Source organism: Panulirus ornatus, chromosome 39, assembly GCF_036320965.1.
Source record: "Panulirus ornatus isolate Po-2019 chromosome 39, ASM3632096v1, whole genome shotgun sequence".
Taxonomy (NCBI): domain Eukaryota; kingdom Metazoa; phylum Arthropoda; class Malacostraca; order Decapoda; family Palinuridae; genus Panulirus; species Panulirus ornatus.
In genome coordinates this window covers 5,323,231-5,337,513 of record NC_092262.1, presented here as the reverse complement: position 1 = coordinate 5,337,513, position 14,283 = coordinate 5,323,231, and the positions used below count along the sequence as shown (strand labels likewise).

Sequence of the window (14,283 nt, the reverse complement as noted above, 5' to 3'; positions counted from 1 at the left end):
TATTAGGTACAGTAGGGTTGAGGGTCAAGTCAATTGGGAGGTGAGTTTGAATGGAGAAAAACTGGAGGAAGTGAAGTGTTTTAGATATCTGGGAGTGGATCTGGCAGCGGATGGAACCATGGAAGCGGAAGTGGATCATAGGGTGGGGGAGGGGGCGAAAATCCTGGGGGCCTTGAAGAATGTGTGGAAGTCGAGAACATTGTCTCGGAAAGCAAAAATGGGTATGTTTGAAGGAATAGTGGTTCCAACAATGTTGTATGGTTGCGAGGCGTGAGCTATGGATAGAGTTGTGCGCAGGAGGATGGATGTGCTGGAAATGAGATGTTCGAGGACAATGTGTGGTGTGAGGTGGTTTGATCGAGTAAGTAACGTAAGGGTAAGAGAGATGTGTGGAAATAAAAAGAGCGTGGTTGAGAGAGCAGAAGAGGGTGTTTTGAAATGGTTTGGGCACATGGAGAGAATGAGTGAGGAAAGATTGACAAAGAGGATATATGTGTCGGAGGTGGAGGGAACGAGGAGAAGTGGGAGACCAAATTGGAGGTGGAAAGATGGAGTGAAAAACATTTTGAAAGATCGGGGCCTGAACATGCAGGACGGTGAAAGGCATGCAAGGAATACAGTGAATTGGAACGATGTGGTATACCGGGGTCGACGTGCTGTCAATGGATTGAACAAGGGCATGTGAAGCGTCTAGGGTAAACCATGGAAAGTTGTGTGGGGCCTGGATGTGGATAGGGAGCTGTGGTTTTGGTGCATTATTACATGACAGCTAGAGACTGAATGTGAACAAAAGTGGCCTTTGTTGTCTTTTCCTAGTGCTACCTCATACACTTTTGGGGGGAGGGGATGGTTATTTTCAATTGTGGTGGTGTGGTGATGGGAATGAATAAAGGCAGACAGTATGAATTACATGCATGTGTATATATGTATGTCTGTGTGTGTATATATATATGTATACATTGAGATGTATAGGGGTGTATATTTGCATGTGTAGCTGTGCAGGTATATACATATGTATGTGGGGAGGTTGGGCCATTCTTTCGTCTGTTTCCTTGCGCTACCTCGCTAAAGCGGGAGACAGCGACAAAGCAAAATAAATAAATAAATAAATAAAGAAGAAAAGGAAGAGAATAAAATATAAAAACTAAGTCAAACATAAAAAAAGTGGACTCAATAACATCAATACAAATGGAAGGAAACTTTAAAAAGTAACATAAAACCAAGAAAAAAAAAGTGCCATGTTATAAGGTGTAACAAACAAGGCATTGAGAAGATATGGAAGATAATGTGGAAAACCAAGTGCGGAGAAGGTCAGGAGAGCGCCTCTTGTGGCACAGTGGTTGGTTACCCATGCCTGCTGAGGTTGAGATGAGAAGTGGCAGTCCGCAGGGATGTCAAGTTGTGCAGGGAGCCGCTGTTCGGTCTTCTGTAAGGCAATAAAAGACAACCAGGCTGGGTTAGGGCAGAGCGGCCAGGAGCCAAACACAGATGCAGCCAGACAGCAACAAACAGCCAATGGGAGAAATGAGATCATAAAAGGATAATTCAAGAAGCAGAAACAGCCATGACGAAGCTATGAAACATTCGATCTCAATATCTTGGACAATCTGTTTAGAAAGCATGTGTGAACTCAACAAAAACAACAAGAAGCTCAAAGTAACTTACAGAAACATATATCATACAAAGCCTTTAACTGCTCTAGTGAAAAGAATTAAACATGCTGGGAACATAATCAAACGAAGCATCTGAAGCAAACACATATGAACCAGAGAAGCAACTCAAATGTACAGTAGTCACAAATATAAGGAAACCACCTTTGACTTTCATTCACATCTTTCATTATCACCTTACAAAACCTTTAACTACTTACTGTTTCCTGGCGCTCCTTGCTGACACGGGAAACGGCAATCAAGTATAATATAAATTTTTTTCAAATTTATTCGCCATTTCCTGCATTAGTGAGGTAGCATTAAGAACAAAGGATTGAGACTAAGAGGGAATATACTCACGAGGCCCCCTTCTCTGTTCTTTCTAATGGAAAATTAAAAACGAGAGGGAAGGACTTCCAGCCCCCACTCCCTCGCCTTCTACAACGTGCAGGGAATACATGGGAAGTATTCTTTCTCCCCTATCCCCAGGGATAATATAAATATATATACATATTTCAACTTTCTAAAAGGGTAAACAGAAGAAGGAGTCACGTGGGGAGTCCTCATCCTCCTCAAAGGCTCAGATTGGGGTGTTTAAATGTGTGTGGATGTAACCAAGATGAGAAAAAAGGAGAGATAGGTTGTTTGCTTGAGGAAAGGAACCTGGATGTTTTGGCTCTGAGTGAAACAAAGCTCAAGGGTAAAGTGGATGAGTGGTTTGGAAATGTTTTGGTAGTAAAGTCAGGGGTTGGTGAGAGAAAACAAGAGCAAAGGAAGGAGTAGCAATACTCCTGAAACAGGAGTGATGGGAGTATGTGATAAGAGTGTAAGAAAGTAAACTCTAGATTGATATGGGTAAAACTGAAAATGGATGGAGAGAGATAGTTCATTACTGGCACCTATGCACCTGGACATGAGAAGAAAGATCATAAGCGGCAAGTGCTTTGGGAGCAGCTGCGTGAGTGTGTTAGCAGTTTTGATGCACGAGACAAGGTTATGATGATGGGGGATTTGAATGCAAAGGTGAGTAATGTGGCAGTTGAGGGAATGACTGGTGTATATGGGGTCCTCAGTGTTGTAAATGGTGAAGAGCTTGTAGATTTGTGTGCTGAAAAAGGGCTGGTGATTGGGAATACCTGGTTTAAAAAGAGAGATATGCATAAGTATATGTATGTAAGGAGGAGAGATGGCCAGAAAGTGTTATTGGATTACGTGTTAATTGATACAAACGTGAAAGAGACTTTTGGTTATTAATGTCTGATGTCTGATCATTATCTTGTGGAGGCGAAGGGGAAGATTTGTAGAGGTTTTCAGAGAAGAAGGGAGAATGCTGGGGTGAAGAGAGAGGTGAGAGCAAGTTAACTTGGGAAGGAGACTTGTGTGAGGAAGTACCAGGAGAGACTGAGTGCACTATGGAGAAAGATGAGAGCAAAGGATGTAAGGGGAGTGGGGAAGGAATGGGACGTATTTAGGGAAGTAGTGATGGCTTATGCAAAAGATGCTTGTGGCATGAGAAACGTGGGAGGTGGGCAGATTAGAAAGGATAGTGAGTGGTGGGATGAGGAAGTAAGATTATCAGTGAAAGAGAAGAGAGAGGCATTTGGACGAGTTTTTCATGGAAATAGTGCAAATGACTAGGAGATGTATAAAAGAAAGAGGCAGGAGGTCAAGAGAAAGTATAATTAAATTTTAGGGAGAATAAAAAGATGTTTTCGAATGAGGTAAATAAAGTGCATAGGACAAGATAACAAATGGGAACTTTAGTGAAGGGGGCTAATGGGGAGACAATAACAAGTAATGGTGATGTGAGAAAGAGAAGAGTGAGCATTTTGAAGGTCTGCTGAATGTGTTAGATGATAGAGTGGCAGATATAGGGTGTTTTGATCGAGGTGGGGTGCGAAGTGAGACGGTTAGGCAGAATGACTTGGTAAACAGAGAAGAGGTAGTGAAAGCTTTCCTGAATACAAAGCTGACAAGGCGACGGGTTTGGATGGTATTACAGTGGAACTTATTAATAAAAAGGGGGCGACTGTGTTGTTAACTGGTTGGTGAGGATATTTACTATATGTATGGCTCATGGTGAAGTGCCTAAGGATTGGCAGAATGCATGCATAGTGCCACTGTACAAAGGCAAAGGGGATAAAGGCAAGTGTTCAAATTACAGAGGTATAAGTTTGCTGAGTATTCCAGGGAAATTATATGGGAGGGAATTGATTGAGAGGGTGAAGGCATGTACAGAACATCAGATTGGGGAAGAGCAGTGTGGTTTCAGAAGTGGTAGAGGGTGTGTGGATCAGGTGTTTCCTTTGATGAATGTATGCAAGAAATACTTAAAAAAAAAAAATGGACTTGTATGTAGCATTCCTGGATCTGGAGAAGGCATATAACAGAGTTGATAGAGATGCTCTGTGGAAGGTATTAAGAGTATATGGTGTGGGAGGCAAGTTGCTGTAAGCAGTGAAAAGTTCTTATCGAGGATGTAAGGCATGTGTACATGTACGAAGAGAGGAAAGTAATTGGTTCTCAGTGAATGTCGGTTTACGGCAGGGGCGCATGATGTCTCCATGGTTGTTTAATTTGAGTATGGATGGGGTTGATAGAGAGGTGAATGCTAGAGTTTTGGAGAAACGGGCAAGTATGCAGTCTGTTGTGGATGAGAGGGCTTGGGAAGTGAGTCAGTTGTTGTTCGCTGATGATACAGCACTGGTGGCTGATTCAGGTGAGAAACTGCAGAAGCTGGTGACTGAGTTTGGTAGAGTGTGAAAGAAGAAAGCTGAGAGTAAATGTGAATAAGAGCAAGGTTATTAAGTACAGTAGGGTTGAGGGACAAGTCAAGTGGGAGGTAAGTTTGAATGGAGAAAAAGTGGAAGTGAAGTGTCTTAGATATCTGGGAGTGGATTTGGCAGCAGATGGAACCATGGAAGTGGAAGTGAGTCACAGGGTGGGAGAGGGGGCTAAAGTTCTGGAAGCCTTGAAAAATGTGTGGAAGGCGAGAACATTATCTCCGAAAGCAAAAATGGGTATATTTGAAGGAATAGTAGTATCCATAGCCCACGCCTCGCAACCATACAATATTGTTGTAACCACTATTCCTTCAAACATACCCATTTTTGCCTTCCGAAATAATGTTCTCGACTTCCACACATTCTTCGTGGCTCTGAAGATTTTTGCCCCCTCCCCACCCTAAAAATATATAAATAAAATGAAATAAAAATATAATAAAATAAATAGATAAAATAAAATAAAATAAAATATATATATATATATATTTTTATTAATGGGGTAAACCATGGAAAGCTGTGTAGGTGTGTATATTTGCGTGTGTGGACGTATGTATATACATGTGTATGGGGGGGGGGGGGTTGGGCCATTTCTTTCGTCTGTTTCCTTGCGCTACCTCGCAAACGCGGGAGACAGCGACAAAGTATAATAAAAAAAAAATAATATATATATATATATATATATATATATATATATATATATATATTTATAATCTTTTTTTTTTTTTGCCGCTGTCTCCCGCGTTCCTTACACTACTTCGCAAACGTGGGAGACAGCGACAAAGCAAAAAAAAAAAAAATCTATTTATTTATTTTGCTTTGTCGCTGTCTCCCGCGTTTGCGAGGTAACGCAAGGAAACAGAAAAAAGAAATGGCCCAACCCACCCCCATACACAATGTATATACATACACATCCACACACGCAAATATACATACCTATACATCTCAATGTGAAATGGTTTGGGCACATGGAGAGAATGAGTGAGGAAAGATTGACCAAGAGGATATATGTGTCGGAGGTGAAGGGAACGAGGAGAAGAGGGAGACCAAATTGGAGGTGGAAAGATGGAGTGAAAAGGATTTTGTGTGATCGGGGCCTGAACATGCAGGAGGGTGAAAGGAGGGCAAGGAATAGAGTGAATTGGAGCGATGTGGTATACAGGGGTTGACGTGCTGTCAGTGGATTGAATCAAGGCATGTGAAGCGTCCGGGGTAAACCATGGAAAGCTGTGTAGGTATGTATATTTGCGTGTGTGGACGTGTGTATGTACATGTGTATGGGGGGGGTTGGGCCATTTCTTTCGTCTGTTTCCTTGCGCTACCTCGCAAACACGGGAGACAGCGACAAAGTATATAAAAAAAAAAAAAAAAAATCTCAATGTACACATATATATACACACACAGACACATACATATATACCCATGCACACAATTCACACTGTCTACCCCTATTCATTCCCATCGCCACCTCGCCACACATGGAATACCATCCCCCTCCCCCCTCATGTGTGCAAGGTAGCACTAGGAAAAGACAACAAAGGCCCCATTCGTTCACACTCAGTCTCTAGCTGTCATGCAATAATGCCCGAAACCACAGCTCCCTTTCCACATCCAGGCCCCACACAACTTTCCATGGTTTACCCCAGACGCTTCACATGCCCTGATTTAATCCACTGACAGCACGTCAACCCCGGTATACCACATCGCTCCAATTCACTCTATTCCTTGCCCTCCTTTCACCCTCCTGCATGTTCAGGCCCCGATCACACAATATCTTTTTCACTCCATCTTTCCTCCTCCAATTTGGTCTCCCTCTTCTCCTTGTTCCCTCCACCTCCAACACATATATCCTCTTGATCAATCTTTCCTCACTCATCCTCTCCATGTGCCCAAACCACTTCAAAACACCCTCTTCTGCTCTCTCAACCACGCTCTTTTTATTTCCACACATCTCTCTTACCCTTACGTTACTCACTCGATCAAACCACCTCACACCACACATTGTCCTCAAACATCTCATTTCCAGCACATCCATCCTCCTGCGCACAACTCTATCCATAGCCCACGCCTCGCAACCATACATCATTGTTGGAACCACTATTCCTTCAAACATACCCATTTTTGCTTTCCAAGATAATGTTCTCGACTTCCACACATTCTTCAAGGCCCCCAGGATTTTCGCCCCCTCCCCCACCCTATAATCCACTTCCGCTTCCATGGTTCCATCCGCTGCCAGATCCACTCCCAGATATCTAAAACACTTCACTTCCTCCAGTTTTTCTCCATTCAAACTCACCTCCCAATTGACTTGACCCTCAACCCTACTGTACCTAATAACCTTGCTCTTATTCACATTTACTCTTAACTTTCTTCTTCCACACACTTTTCTAAACTCAGTCACCAGCTTCTGCAGTTTCTCACATGAATCAGCCACCAGCGCTGTATCATCAGCGAACAACAACTGACTCACTTCCCAAGCTCTCTCATCCCCAACAGACTTCATACTTGCCCCTCTTTCCAAAACTCTTGCATTTACCTCCCTAACAACCTCATCCATAAACAAATTAAACAACCATGGAGATATCACACACCCCTGCCGCAAACCTACATTCACTGAGAACCAATCACTTTCCTCTCTTCCTACACGTACACATGCCTTACATCCTCGATAAAAACTTTTCACTGCTTCTAACAACTTTCCTCCCACACCATATATTCTTAATACCTTCCACAGAGCATCTCTATCAACTCTATCATATGCCTTCTCCAGATCCATAAATGCTACATACAAATCCATTTGCTTTTCTAAGTATTTCTCACATACATTCTTCAAAGCAAACACCTGATCCACACATCCTCTACCACTTCTGAAACCACACTGCTCTTCCCCAATCTGATGCTCTGTGCATGCCTTCACCCTCTCAATCAATACCCTCCCATATAATTTACCAGGAATACTCAACAAACTTATACCTCTGTAATTTGAGCACTCACTCTTATCCCCTTTGCCTTTGTACAATGGCACTATGCACGCATTCCGCCAATCCTCAGGCACCTCACCATGAGTCATACATACATTAAATAACCTTACCAACCAGTCAACAATACAGTCACCCCCTTTTTTAATAAATTCCACTGCAATACCATCCAAACCTGCTGCCTTGCCGGCTTTCATCTTCCGCAAAGCTTTCATTACCTCTTCTCTGTTTACCAAATCATTTTCCCTAACCCTCTCACTTTGCACACCACCTCGACCAAAACACCCTATATCTGCCACTCTATCATCAAACACATTCAACAAACCTTCAAAATACTCACTCCATCTCCTTCTCACATCACCACTACTTGTTATCACCTCCCCACTTGCGCCCTTCACTGAAGTTCCCATTTGCTCCCTTGTCTTACGCACTTTATTTACCTCCTTCCAGAACATCTTTTTATTCTCCCTAAAATTTAATGATACTCTCTCACCCCAACTCTCATTTGCCCTTTTTTTCACCTCTTGCACCTTTCTCTTGACCTCCTGTCTCTTTCTTTTATACATCTCCCACTCAATTGCATTTTTTCCCTGCAAAAATCGTCCAAATGCCTCTCTCTTCTCTTTCACTAATACTCTTACTTCTTCATCCCACCACTCACTACCCTTTCTAATCAACCCACCTCCCACTCTTCTCATGCCACAAGCATCTTTTGTGCAATCCATCACTGATTCCCTAAATACATCCCATTCCTCCCCCACTCCCCTTACTTCCATTGTTCTCACCTTTTTCCATTCTGTACTCAGTCTCTCCTGGTACTTCCTCACACAGGTCTCCTTCTCAAGCTCACTTACTCTCACCACCCTCTTCACCCCAACATTCACTCTTCTTTTCTGAAAACCCATACAAATCTTCACCTTAGCCTCCACAAGATAATGATCAGACATCCCTCCAGTTGCACCTCTCAGCACATTAACATCCAAAAGTCTCTCTTTCGCACGCCTGTCAATTAACACGTAATCCAATAACGCTCTCTGGCCATCTCTCCTACTTACATAAGTATACTTATGTATATCTCGCTTTTTAAACCAGGTATTCCCAATCATCAGTCCTTTTTCAGCACATAAATCTACAAGCTCTTCACCATTTCCATTTACAACACTGAACACCCCATGTATATATATATATATATCTTCTTTTCTTTCTTTCAAACTATTCGCCATTTCCCGCATTAGCGAGGTAGCGTTAAGAACAGAGAACAAGGCCTTTGAGGGAATATCCTCACCTGGCCCCCTTCTCTGTTCCTTCTTTTGGAGAAAAAAAAAAAAAAAAAAAATGAGAGGGGAGGACTTCCAGCCCCCCGCTCCCTCCCCTTTTAGTCGCCTTCTACGACACACAGGGAATACGTGGGAAGTATTCTTTCTCCCCTATCCCCAGGGATATATATATATATATATATATATCCATACTATTCGCCATTTCCCGTGTTTGCGAGGTAGCGTTAAGAACAGAGGACTGGGCCTTAGAGGGAAAATCCTCACCTCGCCCCCTTCTCTGTTCCTTCTTTTGGAAAAAAAAAAAAATATTAATTTTCAAATTAATGGAGGTGTAAGATTTTTTGGAGTCATGGACAGTACCGAACCTACTGTGGTTGATCCTATTCCTCATGGCCCAGATCTCTACATTGGCCTGGGTCTTTCAATATCCTCATCAATGTTTATAGGAAGCAGTTTCATCTTACAGAAAAAGTCATTACTGGCCTTAGGAAAGTCTGGTGGTGTAAGAGCTGGAGCTGGAGGATATGGCTACCTTAGACACTGGCTCTGGTGGGCTGGACTGCTTTCAATGGGATTTGGAGAAGCATTCAACTTTATAGCGTATATATATATATATATATATATATATATATATATATATATATATATATATATACGAATAAAGTGCATATGAACGCGCACCTTCATAGAACATACAAACCTCCAACAGCCAGGGGATGTATCTAGCCTGGGGATAGGGGAGAAAGAATACTTCCACGCATTCCCCACGTGTCGTAGAATGCAATTAAAGGGGACAGGAGCGGTGGGCTGGAAACCCTCCCCTCCTTGTATGTCAAATTTCTAAAAGGGGAAACAGAAGGAGTCACGCAGGGAGTGCTCATCCTCCTCGAAGGCTCAGATTGGGGTGTCTAAATGTGTGTGGATGTAACCAAGATGAGAAAAAAAGTAAGATAGGTAGTATGTTTGAGGAAAGGAACCTAGATGTTTTGGCTCTGAGTGAAACGAAGCTCAAGGGTAAAGGGGAAGAGTGGTTTGGGAATGCCTTGGGAGAAAAGTCAGGGGTTAGTGGGAGGGCAAGAGCAAGGGAAGGACTAGCACTACTCCTGAATCAGGAGTGGTGGAAGTATGTGATAGAGTGTAAGAAAGTAAACTATAGATTGATATGGGTAAAACTGAGAGTTGATGGAGAGAGATGGGTGATTGTTGGTGCATATGCACCTGGGCATGAGAAGAAAGATCATGAGAGGCAAGTGTTTTGGGAGCAGCTGAGTGAGTGTGTTAGTTGTTTTGATGCACGAGACCGGGTTATAGTGATGGGTGATTTGAATGCAAAGGCGAGTAATGTGGCAGTTGAGGGAATAATTGATGGACATGGGGTGTTCAGTGTTGTAAATGGAAATGGTGAAGAGCTTGTAGATTTATATGCTGAAAAAGGACTGATGATTGGGAACACCTGGTTTAAAAAGAGAGATATACATAAGTATACGTATGTAAGTAGGAGAGATGGACAGAGAGCGTTATTGGAGTACGTGTTAGTTGATAGGCGTGCGAAAGAGAGACTTTTGGATGTAAATGTGCTGAGAGGTGCAACTGGAGGGATGTCTGATCATTATCTTGTGGAGGCGAAGGTGAAGATTTGTAGAGGTTTTCAGAAAAGAAGAGAGAATGTTGGGGTGAAAACAGTCGTGAAAGTGAGCTTGGGAAGGAGACTTGTGTGAGAAAGTACCAGGAGAGATTGAGTACAGAATGGAAAAAGGTAAGAACTAAGGACATAAGGGGAGTGGGGGAGGAATGAGATGTATTTAGGGAAGCAGTGATGGTTTGCGCAAAAGATGCTTGTGGCATGAGAAGTGTGGTAGGTGGGCAGATTAGAAAGGGAAGTGAGTGGTGGGATGAAGAAGTAAGATTATTAGTGAAAGAGAAGAGAGAGGCATTTTGACAATTTTTGCAGGGAAATAATGCAAATGACTGGGAGATGTATAAAAGAAAGAGGCAGGAGGTCAAGAGAAAGGTGCAAGAGATGAAAAAGACGGCAAATGAGAGTTGGGGTGAGAGAGTATCATTAAATTTTAGGGAGAATTAAAAAAGATGTTTTGGAAGGAGGTAAATAAAGTGCATAAGACTAGGGAACAAATGGGAACTTCAGTGAAGGGGGCAAATGGGGAGGTGATAACAAGCAGTGGTGATGTGAGAAGGAGATGGAGTGAGTATTTTGAAGGTTTGTTGAATGTGTTTAATGATAGATTGGAAGATATAGGGTTTTTTGGTTGAGGTTGTGTGCAAAGTGAGAGGGTTAGGGAAAATGATTTGGTAAATAGAGAAGAGGTCCTAAAAGCTTTGCAGAAGATGAAAGACAGCAAGGTAGCGGGTTTGGATGGTATTGCAGTGGAATTTATTAAAAAAGGGGGTGACTGTAATGTTGACTGGTTGGTAAGGTTATTTGACGTATGTATGTCTCATGGTGAGGTGCCTGAGGATTGGCGGAATGCTTGCATAGTGCCACTGTACAAAGGCAAAGGGGATAAGATTGAGTGCTCAAATTACAGAGGCATAAGTTTGTTGGGTATTCCTGGGAAATTATATGGGAGGGTATTGATTGAGAGGGTGAAGGCATGTACAGAGCATCAGATTGGGGAAGAGCAGTGTGGTTTCAGAAGCGATAAAGGATGTGTGGATCAGGTGTTTGCTTTGAAGAATGTATGTGAGAAATACTTAGAAAAGCAAATGGATTTGTACGTAGCATTTATGGATCTGGAGGAGGCATATGATAGAGTTGATAGAGATGCTCTGTGGAAGGTATTAAGAATATATGGTGTGGTAGGCAAGTTGTTAGAAGCAGTGAAAAGTTTTTATCGAGGAAGTAAGGCATGTGTACATGTAGGAAGAGAGGAAAGTGATTGGTTCTCAGTGAATGTAGGTTTGCGGCAGGGGTGTGTGATGTCTCCATGGTTGTTTAATTTGTTTATGGATGGGGTGGTTAGTGAGGTGAATGCAACAGTTTTGGAAAAAGGGGCAAGTATGCAGTCTGTTGTGGATGAGAGAGCTTGGGAAGTGAGTCAGTTGTTGTTCGCTGATGATACAGCACTGGTGACTGATTCGTGAGAAACTGCAGAAGCTGGTGACTGAGTTCGGTAAAGTGTGAGAAAGAAGAAAGCTGAGAGTAAATGAGAATAAGAACAAGGTTATTAGGTACAGTAGGGTTGAAGGACAAGTCAATTGGGAGTTAAGTTTGAATGGTGAAAAAAATGAAGGAAGTGAAGTGTTTTAGATATCTGGGAGTGGATTTGGCAGCAGATGGAACCATGGAAGCGGAAGTGAATCATGGGGTGGCGGAGGGGGCGAAAGTTCTGGGAGCATTGAAGAATGTGTGGAAGTCAAGAATATTATCTTGGAAAGCAAAAATGGGTATGTTTGAAGGAATAGTGGTTCCAACAATGTTATATGGTTGTGAGGCGTGGGCTATGGATAGAGTTGTGCGCAGGAGGGTGGATGTGCTGGAAATGAGATGTTTGAGGACAACATGTGGTGTGAGATGGTTTCATTGAGTAAGTAATAATAGGGTAAGAGAGATGTGTGGAAATAAAAAGATTGTGGTTGAGAGAGCAGAAGAGGGTGTTTTGAAATGGTTTGGTCACATGGAGAGAATGAGTGAAGAAAGATTGACAAAGAGGAATTATGTGTCAGAGGTGGAGGAAATGAGGAGAAATGGAAGACCAAATTGGAGGTGGTAAGATGGAGTGAAAAACATTTTGAGTGATCGAGGCCAGAACATGCAGGAGGGTGAAAGGAGTGCAAGGAATAGAGTGAACTGGAACGATGTGGTATACCGAGGTTGATGTGCTATCAATGGATTGAACCAGGGTATGTGAAGCGTCTGGGGTAAACCATAGAAAGTTCTGTGGGGCCTGGATGTGGAAAGGGAGCTGTGGTTTCGGTGCATTATTACATGACAGCTAGAGACTGAGTGTGAACGAATGTGGCCTTTGTTGCCTTTTCCTAGTGCTACCTCACGCACATGAGGGGAAAGGAGGTTGTTATTTCATGTGTGGCGAGGTGGCGATGGGAATGAATAAAGGAAGACAGTATGAATTATGTACATGTGTATATATGTACATGTCTGTGTGGGTAAATATATGTATACGTTGAGATGTATAGGTATGTATATTTGCGTGTGTGGACGTGTATGTGTATACATGTGTATGTGGGTGGGTTGGGCCATTTTCTTTCATGTTTCCTTGCGCTACCTCGCTAACACGGGAGACAGCGACAAAGCAAAATAAACAAATGAATATATATTTATTCACAATTCACTCTATTCCTTGCACGCCTTTCACCCTCCTGCATGTTCAGGCCCCGATCACTCAAAATCATTTTCACTCCATCTTTCCACCTCCAATTTTGTCTCCCACTTCTCTTTCCCTCCACCTCTGACACATATATCATCTTGGTCAATCTTTCCTCATTCATTCTCTCCATGTGACCAAACCATTTCAAAACACCCTCTTCTGCTCTCTCAACCACACACTTTTTACTTCCACACATCTCTCTTACCCTTACATTACTTACTCAATCAAACCACCTCACACCACACATTCTCCTCAAACATCTCATTTCCAGCACATCCACCCTCCTGCGCACAACTCTATCCATAGCCCACACCTTGCAACCATACAAAAGTGTTGCAACCACTATTCCATCAAACATACCCATTTTTACTTTCCGAGATAATGTTCTCGACTTCCAAACATTCTTCAAGGCTCCCAGAATTATATATATATATATCTGGGAGTGGATCTGGCAGCGGATGGAACCATGAAAGCGGAAGTGGATCATAGGGTGGGGGAGGCGACGAAAATCCTGGGAGCCTTGAAGAATGTGTGGAAGTCGAGAACATTATCTCGGAAAGCAAAAATGGGTATGTTTGAAGGAATAGTGGTTCCAACAATGTTGTATGGTTGCGAGGCGTGGGCTATGGATAGAGTTGTGCGCAGGAGGATGGATGTGCTGGAAATGAGATGTTTGAGGACAATGTGTGGTGTGAGGTGGTTTGATCGAGTAAGTAACGTAAGGGTAATAGAGATGTGTGGAAATAAAAAGAGCGTGGTTGAGAGAGCAGAAGAGGGTGTTTTGAAATGGTTTGGGCACATGGAGAGAATGAGTGAGGAAAGATTGACCAAGGGGATATATGTGTCGAAGGTGGAGGGAACGAGGAGAAGTGGGAGACCAAATTGGAGGTGGAAAGATGGAGTGAAAAAGATTTTGTGTGATCGGGGCCTGAACATGCAGGAGGGTGAAAGGAGGGCAAGGAATGAGTATTTTGAAGGTATGTTGAATGTGTTTGACGATAGAGTGGCAGATGTGGGGTGTCTTGGTCGAGATGGTGTGCAAAGTGAGAGGGTTAGGGAAAATGATTTGGTAAATAGAGAAGAGGTAGTGGGGGCTTTACGGAAGATGAAAGCCGGCAAAGCAGCAGGTTTGGATGGCATTGCAGTGGAATTTATTAAAAAAGGGGGTGACTGTATTGTTGACTGGTTGGTAAGGTTATTTAATGTATGTATGATTCATGGTGAGGTGCCTGAGGATTGGCGGAATGCTTGCA

At 42.7% G+C, this 14,283-nt stretch overlaps 1 protein-coding gene across 8 annotated transcripts in view; it reads right to left on the bottom strand.

Annotated features, from left to right (window-relative positions):
• LOC139761054 (echinoderm microtubule-associated protein-like 2) overlaps positions 1 to 14,283 on the bottom strand; it is a 240,706-nt gene that overhangs the window by 162,025 nt on the left and 64,398 nt on the right. For 3 of the 8 annotated variants that reach the window (XM_071684832.1, XM_071684834.1, XM_071684837.1), the window contains one exon: positions 1,349 to 1,426. The exons of 3 other annotated variants lie outside the window; for them this stretch is intronic. In XM_071684832.1, coding sequence (XP_071540933.1) covers positions 1,349 to 1,426 — 78 coding nt within the window. The remainder of the gene's footprint in view (positions 1 to 1,348; positions 1,427 to 14,283) is intronic. 2 more of the 8 variants (XM_071684833.1, XM_071684839.1) reach the window with 1 other exon arrangement.